The sequence below is a fragment of the Alligator sinensis genome, unplaced genomic scaffold, assembly GCF_000455745.1.
Source record: "Alligator sinensis unplaced genomic scaffold, ASM45574v1 scaffold1032_1, whole genome shotgun sequence".
In the NCBI taxonomy this organism is placed as follows: Eukaryota; Metazoa; Chordata; order Crocodylia; family Alligatoridae; genus Alligator; species Alligator sinensis.
Genome location: NW_005842450.1, coordinates 699171 through 714269, shown reverse-complemented (window position 1 = coordinate 714269; position 15099 = coordinate 699171). Strand labels below are relative to the sequence as shown.

Sequence of the window (15099 nt, the reverse complement as noted above, 5' to 3'; positions counted from 1 at the left end):
GAGCTGTGCTTATCCCATCCCAAGCAATAAGCCAATGACACAGCCTTTGCCCCTCTGCCCCCTTGAGCCCTTGGTCTCCTGATCCCCTTCTTCCCCAGCCTGCCCCTGTGCTGTTTCTTTAGATACAGTGGCACCAGCAGAGTGAAGCTGACTTCGTAGGGAAGCGATGACCGTAGGTTCGTCTTCACGGTAGTGTTAGCTTGAGAGTTGCCCCAAGCTACCTTGCTTCTGGCCCCGCACCCATCTCTGACTTGCATTCATTGCTGCTTTAAACTTCCTGGCTTGTGGGGCTGGGGGATGGGTGGTGCAAACTCGCTCGTGCAGTGGGGTTGCAGACAGAGGGACAGCTGAGTTAGCACTTCTCCAGTGTTGATCCAGTCGCTTTGTATAGGTCCGATGTTGCACAACATAGAAGTCGGCTCCAGCTCATTGCCGCGCTGAAAGCAAGCTCTCTGAGCTGAGCCCAGGTGTTGCCACGGGAGAATTTCTGGAGTGCGCTGATGGACTGAAATGTAGTGCCGAGGCTGATGCCCTACTGCGTAGACCATGCACCCAGCTGAGTGAAGGGGGGTGGATTTCTGTGCACAGGGGCAGGAAAGCTGCTGGTCAGGCTGTGAACTGCTGCTCCATACCTCAGATTATGGAGCCTGAAGAGCACGTGTCAGCGTGGGGGAGCTTCAGCTATGTCGAGCAAAGGCTGCTTTGTTTGTAGGGCACGGAAGGAGGGAAACAGTGGTGAGCTCAGGTGTCCAGAGGTAGCTGCTGTTCCCCAGATCTCTCTCTCTTGGCATGCTTGCACTGTAGTGCCTCTCAGCTGAGAACCCCAACCCGTTTCACAGCTATTGCGTTTCACAGCACACACCTGAGGTGTAAGCACCTGCTACTCCTCTTTTAAACGTGGAGAAATGGGCACACCCTGGAAGTGGCCTGCCAGGAGCTGCAGCATTGGGAGTAGAAGCCTGGGTTGTGCATTGGTTGTTGGACTCTTCAGCCCCTATAAATATCGTTTCTGGGAGGGGAGTATCTTGGGTGCTGCATTGCCCTGATGCACGTGGTTGTGACGGTACAGCCTGACACCTCTTTTCCTTTGCAGGACTGTCTGCGTTTGCTGCTGCTGCTGTTCTCGCTGTTCCATGGAATGGGCTCTTTCTACGTCCCAGGTGTCGCGCCTAGGAACTTCCACCGGAATAGTCCTGTAGAAATCAAGGTAGGGTGGAGGTCACAGGGATGAGCAGCCAGTGGGTACACATCTCTTTGTAGCACAAGGAGCCCGGCGAGTCACTGGAAGTGAAAGTTTGGGGTCGTGCCTCTCAAATTCAGTAGCAGATGCTGTTGTAGCAGCACCTTTATGCAAGGTTTTACTAATGAGGGGCTCTGGACCTTAATTGTCATGCCCCTGTTCCCAGTGTTTTCTTTGATCTTCCTCTTCTTCCTCTCCTGTCTCTTCTTTTGAGTGTTCTTATGAAGCAATTAAGGAGCTGCACCAAAATCTTTATCTGAGTTGCTCTGGCTGGCACAGGAGCTCTTCCAGTGGCATAGGGAACAGAGCGACAGCAGCTGGTGCTGTGTGCTGCTGAGTCGCACACGTGTGTGGGATCAGCAGGTGACACTGCCCGTAGAGTAGCTTTGCACCATAAGCAAAACTGGTCTAAAGGCAATGCGTCCAGGGGTAACATCGAGGCTAGAGCCCCATCGTTTCATAGTTATTGGCCTGAGTCGGTTCTCATGCGCTCTGTCCCTCAGCCAGGAAGGAACTGAACCCTACCACAACCTCCCCTGCCGCCCTCCAGCCTCTAGTCTGAAAACACCCACGGAGAGGGCAGAGTTCACCGCAGAGCCCACTATCATCAGTGCCCAACTGTGGAGCTGCCTCCATCCTGTCGGAAGGGAGCTCAGACTTGGTTTCCAGACACCAGCAACTTGAGCATCTTTTTATTTGTTTTTGCTGAAGCTGTGGGCTTCGTTCTGCGCAAGAAGTCCAGGGGAGTGGATGTCTGGGTCACTGAGGTTGACCAGTCATGTACCAAGCACAGCACAATTTGCATTTTACCCACAAACTTCCAGACTCAAGCTGTTTTTGAGCAAACAAGGCTAGCCCAGGGCAAGGGGTCTCAAGGGGCTGGGTTGGAAGAGCTGCTCTCAAAGGGATTTAAAAGCCAAATGGTTCCTTCAGCAGTGAGATCAGTTGGCACAGCCTCCAGTGTACTTCCGATAAGTGACCTTGGCTCGACTACAAATTGTTCCTGCTTTTCAGAACAGCTGTGGCCTTGGCTCTGCCTTAACTGAGATGCAGATATCCAGGATCATGTCCTACATTTTTGTGGGTCCCCTTGAGCAGCTTTCAGTTTTAACCCCATCCATTATCTTCTGATCTGGCCTCCTCTCCAAAGGCAGAAGCTCAGGGAACCAAGGGCAGACCTCTAGGCTGTGGCTTTTCCAGAAAAAGCAGCAGTCACCCCATTTCACACACTTGGGATCCCATGTAGTACTGCAGAAAAATGGGCATGGGAAAGACGGATGAACAACAGCCCAAATAAATCAGCCATGTCTCCCTCAAACATTTTTCTGCTTCCTAAAGCTGAGGTGGCTGGGGCATGAGAGAGGACAAAAGCTATTCAGGTCACAGAGGTGCAGAAAGGAGGGGCTCTCCTTGCCTAGCCCAGGGCTCTGAATGAAGGCTTGGTGGTTCTGAGTCACAAGGAACAGGCTGCTTCGACAATCAGAACAGTCTCCAAGGTGGGGTGGGAAGTCAGTCCTTGCAGCCCATCTTAAGCCATGTGGGGGCTGTGCTGTTAGCACTATAGGAACGCTCCCCAAGTCCTATCAGTTTCCAGGCTGTTGCTAGAGGCAAGGGCCTCTGACTAGCAGCGTCTGGAGCCCCACTGGGATAGGAACATGAAAAGAGACTGAATACACCCTCTCCTCTGTGTTAACGTGGTGCAAAAAGCTGACAGCAGGCTGGTTTTGACCAAATTAGCAGGCCCCAGGCACCATTCTGTCTGCTTTCAGCAGTGACTTTAGTATCAAAATCTGTGATATGTCTAGTGCTTTTAGCTGTCCTGAAATGCCTGCTCTGTGTACCTACAGGAGTAGGCCGGGGCTGATGCTGTAATGGGCTCGGGGGTGCACGCATGTTGTGAAAGGGTCGGGTGCATGACAGCGCCCTTCTCTTACGTGTAGGGGGTTTGCTCCTCCCAGAGCTGCCCAGTTAACTCCATGCTCCCATGTCCTCAGTGTGTTCCCAGTCGTTTCACTGGTAGAGATGTTGCTGTGAACTTTTCTGTCCTCAGGATTACCTCCCTGCAAAACTTGATGACCGCTGTACGTTGGTAACCTAACAGACTGCAGGTCCTGGTGAATTAAGATGCTGGGGCTAGTCAGTGCTTCTCACTCCTTAGAAAATAAGCTGCTTGTTCTCTCTGAATGGTGGGTGATGAGATCCATTTCATGCAGGTTGGATTTTCCTCATGAGCACTATTGCTATCTTTCAAGGGGTTTTCCCTTGAAATCTCTCCTGAAGGAGGCTTTAGCCTGGAGCTGATGTAGGGAGAGTAGGGAATGGTCCCTGTGGTTTTAAGAGGGTCCATGATGGAATGAGTGCTTCTTCCTCTTCCTTCAGGCTGTGAAGCTCACGAGTTCACGGACCCAGCTGCCGTATGAGTACTACTCATTGCCTTTCTGTCGCCCCCCTGTGATAACCTACAAGGCTGAGAATCTGGGTATGTACCTGTCATGTAATGTGCACTCTGTAAACTTGCTGCCTTCTAGGCCTGCCCCTGTCATGGGTTGCATGGTAGCTGTGGCTGGTCTGAAGGCTGCAGAGTACTGCTATTGAGTCTCTGGCCAGTGCAGCCAGCAGTAACTCCAAAGTGGCACGCTTATACTGGAAAAATAGCCATAAACACAGCGTGGGATGAACTGTAGCACTGTGGTGTGACTTCACGTGACAAATCGTGTGTCCTGCAAGTTTGCTATGCTCCTACTGTTAGCTGATCAGAGGGAGTGGGGATGCTACAGTGCCCATGTAGGGGGGAGGTGATTATTTCTGTACCTGCATCCATGAGGCTTGGTGCTTTGGACAGACAAGAAGATTTCCTTGCTCCTTCTCTCCTTCCACACAGTCAGTACATGCTGTTACTTCACCAGCTTCCCCATGGCACTGGGGTGGACACAGCTGTCCAGAGCTGTTTTCATCTCGTCATGAAATGCCACATGCTAGAAAATCCAGGGGCAGCTGAACAATGGCCCTCACTCTGTGTCTTTTCCCACAGGGGAGGTCCTGCGGGGGGACCGCATTGTAAACACACCGTTCCAGGTCTTCATGAGCATGGAGAAGAAGTGTGAGATTCTTTGCAACCATCTCAATGAGCCAGTCTCCCTGGATGTGGAGCAGGCCAAGCTGATTGCAGAGCGGATCAGGGAAGACTACTACGTCCACCTGTAAGTCCTGCTCTTCTGCCTGTGTGTGCATGTGTGGGGTAGGGGGAGAATGACACCCACCAGGATCCCAGGGGGGCTGTCTTGGAACCTCGGTGCACTGGGTCCCTTTGATTCACAAACGTGTGCTTTCAGCATTGCTGATAACCTTCCCGTGGCCACGCGCCTGGAGTTCTACTCCAATCGGGACGAGGAGGAGAAGAAGAAGGAGAAAGACGTGCAGTTTGAGCATGGATACAGGCTGGGCTTCATGGATGGAAATAAGGTAAAGGGTCTGAAGCAGCCTGGGCAGAGCCTTGGTGAGAGGCATGGAGAACACCACAGTTATCCTTGGCAGAAGATGAGGCCTGTGGTCATGTTGGGGGGACAGCAGGGTTGGGGAATCCTGCTGAGGAGCTGTGTAAGGGACAGAAAGGGGTGGGCATGGCTTGGATCTTCAGACTGGGAGAATGGAAAATGAGTCAGTAGCAGGTGGGGTGCCATGAGTTTGCCATGTGACTGTTCAACCTCTGTGCCTCAGTTTGCCTGTCTTTAAAATGGAGCTGCCAGTAGGTAGATCTGAGAAGTGCTGAGGACTAACTAGTGCTTGTCATGTGCTTTGAGTTTCCTGCATAAATGCCCTTGGGTGTTGAACATCACATTCATTTATTGCTGTAATGTATTGCTCAGGACCCAATGCCAGGCAGCCAGGGTCTGATTCCATTTAGGAAGGAGCAGCTTGAATTCATCCTAGTGAAATCAAAGAGCTTAATTGGGACAAAAACACATGGGATGAAGAAGTCGTGTAATGTTGAAGGGAGAGGGGCAGGGGCAGAAACCAGTCAAGGTATAATACAGTGCAGCCAGCCTCTCTGCATGCCTAAGATTGCCTGGAGCAGACTTGCATGCAGCTGCATGCCTTGCTCACCCACCTTTTCCATAGCTGCATGCGCTAGTGTGCCTAACATATTGCTTGCATGTTCGTTTGATGTACTCATGGACAGTTGTGATCACCAGGGTCCTGCAGCTCTTATGGATGGGAGGCTTTCAAGGCTTGTGCAGAGCTGCTGTGCTTTCTCCTTGTGCATGCTCAGAGGAAGCTGCTTGCCTCTGAGAGGAAGGCCTCTTGCAGTACAGCTGCCTGGTGCAACGCAGAGAGGCTGGGTTTAGGGCAGCAAGGGTGCAGCTGGTGCTGTTGCAGCCCCTGGGGTGCAAAGTGCTGTTGAATGTGTCATGGTCGTGTGCCGGGGCATGGTCCTGGCTGCACAATCAGAAATGCAGAAAAACATAATTGCTGATGGTCAGACTAAGAGCTTGAGGTAACAACTGGCAAGACATGTCAGTCTCTTGCCTTTCCTTTAAGCTGAGGGAGAGGCAGAGCACAGCCTTGCCCTGTAGCCCAGCAGGTCGGGAGCTCCTAGAGGCCTGAGCCTGGTGGAGATGCTGCTGCTGCTGCAGGCAGTTGCTGCCCCCTGGGCATCTCCTGTTCCTTCTTCCGGTCACTAACTTTTCTCTAATGTCAATCTGCCCTTTCTAGTTCTACCTGCACAACCACCTCTCCTTCATCCTTTACTACCACAGAGAGGAGGTGGAGGAGAATCAGGAGCCCACCTACAGGGTTGTGCGCTTTGAAGTGGTTCCCCAGAGCATTAAGCTGGAAGGTGAGCCCTGCAGTTTGCCCCAGGCCGGGAGGCAAGCACCTCAGGATTTTGGGATGGCAAGAGGGCAACAGCCCTTGCCCTGTCTGCCACAAGCTCCAGGATGAACCCATGTCCGAGTTTCTAAGGGGTACAGGAAGGAGGGACTTTGAAATCCTTTCTTCCCCCTGTAATGAGAGTGTTTGCTTCGTCCTTACAACTGCTCTGTTTCCCACTAGTTGCATTTCAAAGGGAATGTGTTCTGGCAGCAAGCACAACTAGCCTGTGAAACTGCGGAGGCCAAGGCTGAATGGGCAGCCAGCAGCCTGGTAAAATGGGCCAGGGAATCCTTGCCCACTGCATCAGGCAAGCTTAATGAAAAAATCAAAGCCTAGACGTGAGGGGTGGGCCGTCCTGCTCCATGGTCGGAGCTGCCCCAGCTCCTGGAGGTTGGGAGGTTACTTCTGGATGGGCAGCATTGCCAGACACCTTCCTTTGCAGTGTCTACTATCAGCTTTGCAGGAGATGGGTGGGAGTGCGTGCATCTTGGCTTATCCTGCCCTTGCTCTGCAAGGATGGTTCCTTGGTGCTTCACAGCGAGCGCTGTTCAACCCTCTGTCCCAAGAGACTCTTCTCTGATTCCATCCTTCCAGCTGAGCAGGGGCCTGCGTGGGGCCCACTGCAGAGGCACTTAATGATGTTCACCTAATGGGCTAGGAGGGCAGCCCAAGGCTGCAGAGGGGGGACAGGTGCTGCATTGGCTATAGATTCAGGGCTATGCCTTGGGCTCTGGGAAGGACAAGTACGGGGAATGCTAACCTGGCACGTGTGTGGTGCTTCCTTCTGTAGACCTGAAGGTTGATGAAAAGGGCCTGTGCACCCTGCCCGAAGCTGCAGGCTCAGCCCCTCAGGAGATAGATCCCACCAAGAAGAACCTGCTGCTCTTCACCTACTCTGTCCACTGGGAGGTGAGGGAGTGACGGGGGCCAGGGGGGATGTGGATGGAGGGGCCGCCTGCTCCAGGCTGTCCCGTCTTGGGGGGTGTCCATGCAGCAGAGGCCCTGTAAGAGCCCTTCCGGGGGGATGTTACAACAAGCAAGGAAGGGGTGGTAGCTTCTGAATGTGCCTCTGTTCTTTTAGGAGAGCGACATTAAATGGGCTTCCCGCTGGGACACCTACCTGACCATGAGCGACGTGCAGATCCACTGGTTCTCCATCATTAACTCGGTTGTGGTTGTCTTCTTCCTCTCTGGTGAGCACAGCACTGAGCTGAGGGTCAATCTCCCGTCACTGAGCAGTGGCGGCCTGGGGTCTACTATGAATTTCAGTTGCAGGCAGGCTGCTGAGTGGCTCCGAGGTCTCTGCTACTAACCAGGGTGTAAAGCTCCTGCTCCAGGCAGCGCCTCTTGGACTTGGCCCTTGATTCCTGGTTCCTGAATGCTCCAAATGGGGCTTGGGGCCAGGGCAGTGCTTCTGTGCTGTAACTTCTGTTGTGCACAGTGGTGTTTTGCGGCATCCGTGCCCAGCCTCCAGACTTACCTTAGATTGGGGGAGAGGCCACAGGTACTGCTCATGAGAGAGCACTGTGTGCCCACTGTGCTTGTGGATGCAGTGCTCCCATTGCCAGCAGTGGTGCAGGATGGGGCCCTGGGAGAGGGGTGGGGAGGGGAGGCTCTAGGGCAGGGGCAGGCAGTTATTTTGGGCAGAGGGTCACTTACTGAGTTTTGGCGAGCCATTGAGGGCCGCATGTCAGGCAGCCCAGGGCAGATAAATATTAATTTTCTAAATACTTTAGGGGCCCCGCGGACCGGATAGAATGGCCTGGTGGGCTGCACCCGGCCCCCGGGCCGCATTTTGCCCACCCCTGCTCTAGGGCTTCCCTTGGAGCAAGGAGCCCCCACCTCAGCTGCAGGTGTGAAGCCTCCTGGTGTGTTGGAGTGACCAGGTTTGGGAACCCGGTAACCGAGTCTCTCCCGTTCTTGTTTCAGGCATTCTGAGCATGATCATCATCCGCACTCTCAGGAAGGACATCGCCAACTACAACAAAGAAGATGATATTGTATGGCCTGTGTCTGTCCTTGGGGAGCTGGGTGGGGGGTGAACATAGAGCTGGGGGAGGATTAACACGGAGCTGGCAGGGACAGGCTCTTTTTTGGAGTATCCATCCCTGCTTTGCAGGCAGGAGGGGAGGGGCAGTGCTGCTGTAGGCAGGTAGGAGGGCTGCTCTGTAAACCAAGCTGTGATCTCAGGCTGAGCTGCTGGAGGCTCCTCACTCCCACCTGGCCCTTCAGACAACCACCAGCTCAGGCAGCATCTCTGCATAAGGCAGTCCTGCTCTAACACTGTGGTTAGAGATCCTCAGCATAAAACTGAAGAGGCAAGAAGGCTTTTTTGGCTAGATTGATGGAATCCTGGAAAAGACCTGGTGATGGGGAAGCAGCATCTGGAGCTAGCTGCAGAGGAACCCGCATTTTTATTTAGCTAATGAAGTCTCCCTGCCCTTTTCTGGTCTTCTGCAGGAAGACACCATGGAGGAGTCTGGTTGGAAGCTTGTGCATGGTGATGTCTTCAGGCCTCCCCGGTATCCCATGATCCTCAGCTCCCTGCTGGGTTCTGGAATTCAGCTCTTTTGCATGATCCTGATAGTCATCTGTGAGTAGCACCGGCTGTCCTCTGTCCTCGGGCAGCTGTGCCTGGAAGGGGTGCGATGCTTATACAGACATGACCAGAATGGAGTGGCATGGCTGTGACTTCGCTGACTGCAGTGTGGCTCGCAGGTGCCTGCCTTCCCTCTGGAGTAGCCCTGCTTGATTCTGACTGGCCAGTCAAAGCTGATGTACACTTAGGAGCACTGAGTTTTTAGGCATCTTTTGTGAAGGAAAACCTGTAGTTTCTCTGGGGTCAGCTGCTGTTGTGGAGTTCTTTGGATCCAAAGCCCATCCATGATCTAAGAGCACTGTGCAGAATGGGCTGTGGAAGGTAAAGGGAGTCATTACTCCATTCCCCCCTTCCTGGCACTGGCAGGTGGGTGGAGTGTAGGATGCTGCAATCTAGGATGCAGGCACAGGTCCCCTGAGCATCACAGGGTTTCAGCGAGGAGAGGGGGAGAGTGGGTGGAGACCAGCGGGTCATGCTGAGAGACCAGGCCGGGGTCCTGGCGGGCTGGTGGTCTCGGTTATGATCTGAGAAATTCAAGTCCTGTGGAGAAGGCAAAGACATGCCAGGCTGCCGGATTCCCTGGCCAGTTCGCTTGAGGCAGGGCCCTGTCCTGAAGCAGCTTGTGAGTAGACCATGAGCCTTTATTGTCACCTCTCCCGCTTGCCTTGCAGTCGTTGCCATGCTGGGGATGCTGTCGCCATCCAGCCGGGGTGCTCTGATGACCACGGCCTGCTTTCTCTTCATGTTCATGGGGTATGTGTCTGCGACGTTCCCACCGTGGTGCCATTGCCAAACACACGATGGGAATTGACCGTATTTTTGCCTGTTTTCACACAGGGTTTTCGGGGGGTTCTTTGCTGGCCGTTTGTATCGGACTCTGAAAGGCCATCGGTGGAAGAAAGGAGCTTTCTGCGTAAGTGGCTCCTTGAGCCTTCTTGCCAGGTAGTTGAGGGCAGGGTGCCTGGGCTGGGTGGATGCAAGCAGTTCGGCCGCCTGCTGTATAGGGGCTCTGCCAGCTGGGTGTGGGGTGTAATGCTGTGCATGAGATCTTGACAAGGAGGCAGTCATCAGGGTGTGGATCACGGCGGAGTAAGGGAAGAGGGTGTGGTGTAGGATCCCAGGCGCGCACAGAGAGGGAAGGTGGCTGCTGGGTGCTAGCAAGAGTTTCCCAGATATTTCCTCTGCATCTGTGTTTCTCCAGCGATAGGCCCGTGAGAAAAGGCTGGGGTTTAGCAGGCTCCTGTTCTCTTCCACGTGTGTTCTTCTCTGCAGACTGCTATCCTGTACCCTGGCGTGGTCTTTGGGATCTGCTTCATCCTGAACTGTTTCATCTGGGGAAAGCACTCCTCCGGAGCAGTATGTATCCATTTCCTTGCAAGCCTGTCTGGGGTGGGGTGATTAGTGTTTCTGAGAGGGTGCCTCAGTCCCTGGAACACGCCAAGGTCTGCAGTCGAGAGCGAGCCCTGTGGTGGTGAATCCACCGGGCGGGTTCACACTGCGGGGTCTGGCTGTTAGAAAGCCCAGGGAACGCTCCAGCTGCGGTGTCTGGGAGGGGGCACTGCTCTGGCTTCACCTCAGCTGGAGCTCCTGTGGAAGGGACTGTTCAATGGGCAGATGCGTGAAGGATAAAGGGCAGGAGCGGTTTAGAAAAGCAGGCGAGTCCCCGTTGAAGAAGGACTTGCCCACATGGCAGCTGTAGTTGGATGCAGATGGCTGAGGAGATGCCTTTGCAGCTAAGCAGGCCAGGAGCCAGAGCTGCACTTCCAGGAGTCTGCCAGGAGAGGCTGCCCACGTAGGGGCATGGAAGCAACAGGCGACTCAGTGAAGCTGCTCTGGGAAATGACTCCTTGGCTTTGTCCTGTGTGCTCAGTGGAGGCTGCAGCTCCGCCGCTTGCCTTGGGGACAGGGTGGTTGGCAGCTTTGGTTTTGCTTTCATACTTGAAGTGAGTGGGTCAGTTGGAAGCAACTGCAGCTCAGCCTACCCCCAGGACAGGGCAACGAGGCGCCGTCTGGTGGGTGGTTGGCTGGCAGGACCCTGAACTGTCTGGTTCAGTGAGTGCCCGCAGTGGTGCTGGTGTGTGAGCTGACACGTATTCTGATTCCAGGTTCCTTTCCCCACCATGCTGGCCTTGCTCTGCATGTGGTTTGGCATCTCCCTGCCCTTGGTCTACCTGGGCTATTACTTTGGGTTTCGCAAGCAGCCATACGATAACCCCGTGCGGACCAATCAGATTCCAAGGCAGATCCCGGAGCAGAGGTGGTACATGAAGAAGTTTGTTGGGTGAGTTGCAAGTATCTTGTAAACCTGGCGACTGCAAAGCTCCAGCGGTGCCCATGGCGAGCCCCAGCCAGCCCCCGTGAATTGAAAGTGGCATAGACCCGCTGGTCTCCCACCCTCCCCCTCTCCTCGCTGAAACCTTGTGATGCTCAGGGGACCTGTGCCTGCACCCTAGATTGCAGCGTCCTACGCTCCACCCACCTGCCAGTGCCAGGAAGGGGGGAATGGCTTGCTGAGACTTTACCCCGTGACCCCAGAGCTGCAGCCTCTTGCTGGGCCTGTCTGGGCTTTTTTGTCTCGAGTGAAGACCGCTGTGCTGGCTTGGTAACAGACTGCCTTTTGCTCTGCAGGATTCTGATGGCTGGCATTCTGCCCTTCGGAGCCATGTTCATTGAACTGTTCTTCATCTTCAGCGTAAGCACTGGCCCACTTCCTTTCTACCCTTCCCAGCCTTGCAGAGCCAGCTGCTGCCTTGGGGAGAGAGGCTGGCCACTTGGAGGAGAGCCGTTGTGGCATGAGCAGGGAGGGGGGGACTGCTGCCCCACCCCCCAGGCCTGTGGCTGGAGGATGCTGCACCACAGGCTTTTCCAGGCTCTTGGTTGTGTGGAGACTCTTGAAAGACCTGGTTGTGCAGGATCTCCTTAGCAAAGGGACAGAGGTGAGGTGAAGTTGCCTAGGAGCCTTTGCGAGGGGAGACATGCTTTCCAGTGCTCTCCTTCATGTGGAAGGGGAGCAGGTGTTACGGGGTCTTGTTGCTGGGTCGGATCCCAGTGCGGGAAGGTGGCACTGCGTCTTCAAAGGTGCCCACTTCCTTCATCTCTTTGGGGTGAGAGCAGCTGTCTCTTACCTACCCTCGGGCTCCTTCTGCAGCCTGGTGCCTTTCCAGGTCAGCTGCGAAGGAGCGGTTTGCTGCCTGTCACTTGACTTCCTGGCACGGCATTGTGGTAAAGAGCTTGTCCTGTCCTTTGTTTCAGGCGATCTGGGAGAACCAGTTCTATTACCTCTTTGGCTTTCTCTTCCTCGTCTTTATCATCCTCGTGGTGTCCTGCTCCCAGATCAGCATTGTCATGGTGTACTTCCAGCTGTGTGCCGAGGTGAGACCTCCCACGCGGCTGGTCCAGTCGCCCTCTGAGAATCCCCTGGGTGTGACTTGACTGCAGCGTCTCAGCAGAAATCTGAGCTGCTGTGCGGCTTCCCTGAATGTGCAGAGTCCAGTGTTGGAGGGGAGCTGTATCTCCAGCCGCTCTCCTGGATCCATTTCCCATGCCGTAAGCCGGGCCTGCCTCGGTGCTGGCTTTCTGCTTCGTTGTTAGTTATGCAGTCTTGCTGATACTTAACTGATTCCTAGCCTTGGAACGGGGTGAACAAATCCCTGCATCCTTTTGGGGGAAAGACGAGGGTCCCTGCTCTGCTTCCTGATAGTGTGCGGCCCATCTGAAAGGAAGGGGCCCTGTGATTCATGCCTAGGAGCCCATTGCGGGGGAGTGAGGCCAGAATAATGCAAAGACTCTCTTGCCCTGTCAGGACTATCGCTGGTGGTGGAGGACCTTCTTGGTATCAGGAGGATCTGCCTTCTACGTGCTGATCTACGCCATCTTCTACTTCGTGAACAAGGTATTGTCACTATTTGCTCCCCGAGAGCACACCGGAAGCTGGCGAGAGACTGTTGTACTGAGTCCCCTCATCCTAGTCCATCCGCCTGCTGGGACGGGGCCATTCCTTGCAGGGTCAGTCCCTTGCATGGGCTGTTGCCAGAGTGATTCTCTGTTAATAACGCTGCAGAAATTAAGAGTTTCAAGTACTGGAGACTCCAGTCTCGAGTGCATCTGTTGGCTCAGTGCTTCTAGACACGGCCTTGTCCCCAGGTGAGGTGGTTCTGGTTGAGGTTATTCTGTCTCTCCTCTAGTGGCTTCTAGCTGTGAAAAATTTAGCTTCCACGTTCAGCTTGCCCAGGGCTTTCCCTGGACTGCTCCAGGTGGAAGGCGAGGGGGAACAGGCCAGCGACGGAGCTGGGGAGGTGACTGAACGTGGTTCTGGGTTCAGCCTCACTTTGCTTTTTCTCTTCTGTTCTAGCTGGATATCGTTGAGTTCATTCCCTCTTTGCTGTATTTTGGCTACACAGCCCTCATGGTCCTGTCCTTCTGGCTCCTCACCGGCACCATTGGCTTCTATGCAGCCTACATGTTTGTCCGCAAGATCTACGCCGCTGTGAAAATAGACTGAAGAGGCACAGACTGGGCAGGAAGTAGACACCTCTGTGGGCGTGTCCTCCTGGGCAGGAAGGGGGAGTTTCTCCCAGTTCTTTTAAGGAAAAAAACACAAAAACCCAACGGGAGAGTGACGAGAGAAGTTTTAAAACTCCTCATTTTGGAATGTAATTTCTGGCACAGTGTACATGGATTCTGGGGCTACTTCTGGGGGAGAGGGGTCTGTAGATACTTTGCATTTTAACTTGATGATCTTATTCCAGTTTGGAGGGATTTTTTTTTTTTTTATCTGAGAAATATCCCTCTGTGTAAGTCAACCTCCACCCCCTTTTTTGTTAAGTCATTCCTTTTTTTTATGTTGAATAACGAATGGATCTGAGACGGCAGTGGCAACACTTGTGCAAACGTTTGCCCTAGCCCCTAGGGCACGTAGGTTCTGGGGGGACCTTCAGACCAGTAATGCAACCGGCCGGGCCAGGCCTCGTGTCTGCGTGGAAGATGCGGAGGAGGGTGCTTCCGGCTGTGGCCAGGGAGGGGGATCTGAAAGGCCTGTCCTGCATGAGAATGGCATGCTCTGGCTACAGCAGTTTCAGCTCCGTCCCTGTTTACAGTCCCACAGAGGTGCCACGCAGAACCTGGCAAGTGCAATTTCACCTGGAGAGGGCTTGAGAACTGATGCCCTCCACGTTGCCTCTCCCTCCCCCTCACTTTTGGACGTCACATGCCACTCTGGGTACGTGAAGCTGGAGAGGCTCGGGAGGGTGGGACATCTCTCCTGGAAGAGCTGAATCTGTAGGGGCAACGGGATGGAGCGGGCTGTGGCGTTACACTGAAAGCAGCACAAGATTCTGGAGCGCAGGACCCCACACCCTGGAGAACAACAGTGGAAACCTCTGCATGGCTTTGTTCAGCTAACGACTTCGTTCTGGATAGAAGGAAAGGAGGCAGCCTTACTCGCTAGGAAACGCCTCTGGTGTTTAAGTAGAACCCGGCATGGAGAAACTCACTACAGTGTTGGTTTCGTGCCAAGAAATCTGAGTATTGGGACATCCGTGCTGCAGAGGGGTGCAAGCTTTGCGAGATTGGCCTGGAGCTCCCTGAGACTCCCTCCCACCCCGTTCCTAGAAGAGAGTTCAACTTGCCAGCCACCTGCCTCTTGCCTGTTACCGCTCTCAATTCCTTGCTCCTGCGCTTGGAAACGTTGCTTCCAGAGAGCGAGGGAACTTCACACCTCAGTACCTTTTGGATTTCACTTTTCCCAGCGAAAAGGGCCAAGCCCTCTGGAATAGCCAGGGGGTACTTTACTGCAGGGGGCTGATTTTTTCCCATTGCTGAGTGCCTGACTGCCTGTGGGAGGTTCTTTTTAAATGAGCTTGAATTTGTATTTGGGTTATTTAAAGCAAACTCAGGCTACTGGAAAGCCTAGTTGCAAGTTTCAGGTAAGCCTCCCTCCATCCCTAGCTCTAAGCTGGCTTCGGTCAGGGTTGTGGAGGTGGCTCATGACGGCTGTGGGAGTTCTGGCTTTGCCCCCAAGTATGTGGCTGTCGCAGGTGACACTGATCTAGTTGAAGTGCATCCGAGAAGCAACAAAGTCCCTCCCTGTCGCTTGCACTGAGTTGTGGGTGTTTGGGGGATTTCTGTACCCTGGGTGTCCTAAACGAGTGCTACCAGGGCTGTGTCAGAGGTTCTGAAGGGTTTTTTGTTTTTTTGGTGGTGATGCCCCCTGGCTCCCCGAGTTGGGAGAATGGAGAACTAGAATGCCAAAGCATTTGTCTCCTCGCGCATTGAATCCTCACTCTTACAGCTCCCCGTCATGCCAAAGTTGCACCAGCCAGGAATCGGGGAGCGAAGCGGGGAGCATGGGGTAACACTAGTGAGCTGTGCTGTGGAGTCCGTAGTCTGC

General features: G+C 54.0%; 1 protein-coding gene across 2 annotated transcripts in view; it reads left to right on the top strand.

Annotated features, from left to right (window-relative positions):
• Positions 1–15017, top strand: part of TM9SF4 (transmembrane 9 superfamily member 4) — a 22560-nt gene extending 7543 nt beyond the window's left edge. Inside the window, exons 2-18 of one of the 2 annotated variants that reach the window (XM_006030488.3) lie at positions 1094–1207; positions 3620–3719; positions 4272–4440; positions 4573–4702; positions 5954–6077; positions 6903–7021; positions 7194–7305; positions 8042–8112; positions 8573–8705; positions 9383–9464; positions 9549–9624; positions 9984–10067; positions 10817–10992; positions 11340–11403; positions 11964–12083; positions 12514–12603; positions 13063–15017. In XM_006030488.3, coding sequence (XP_006030550.2) covers positions 1094–1207; positions 3620–3719; positions 4272–4440; positions 4573–4702; positions 5954–6077; positions 6903–7021; positions 7194–7305; positions 8042–8112; positions 8573–8705; positions 9383–9464; positions 9549–9624; positions 9984–10067; positions 10817–10992; positions 11340–11403; positions 11964–12083; positions 12514–12603; positions 13063–13212 — 1914 coding nt within the window. In that variant the 3' untranslated portion in view covers positions 13213–15017. Of the gene's footprint in view, positions 1–1093; positions 1208–3619; positions 3720–4271; positions 4441–4572; positions 4703–5953; positions 6078–6902; positions 7022–7193; positions 7306–8041; positions 8113–8572; positions 8706–9382; positions 9465–9548; positions 9654–9912; positions 10068–10816; positions 10993–11339; positions 11407–11963; positions 12084–12513; positions 12604–13062 lie in introns of those variants that run through there. The other variant, XR_003095686.1, reaches the window with a different exon arrangement.
• Positions 15018–15099: the final 82 nt, after the last annotated feature.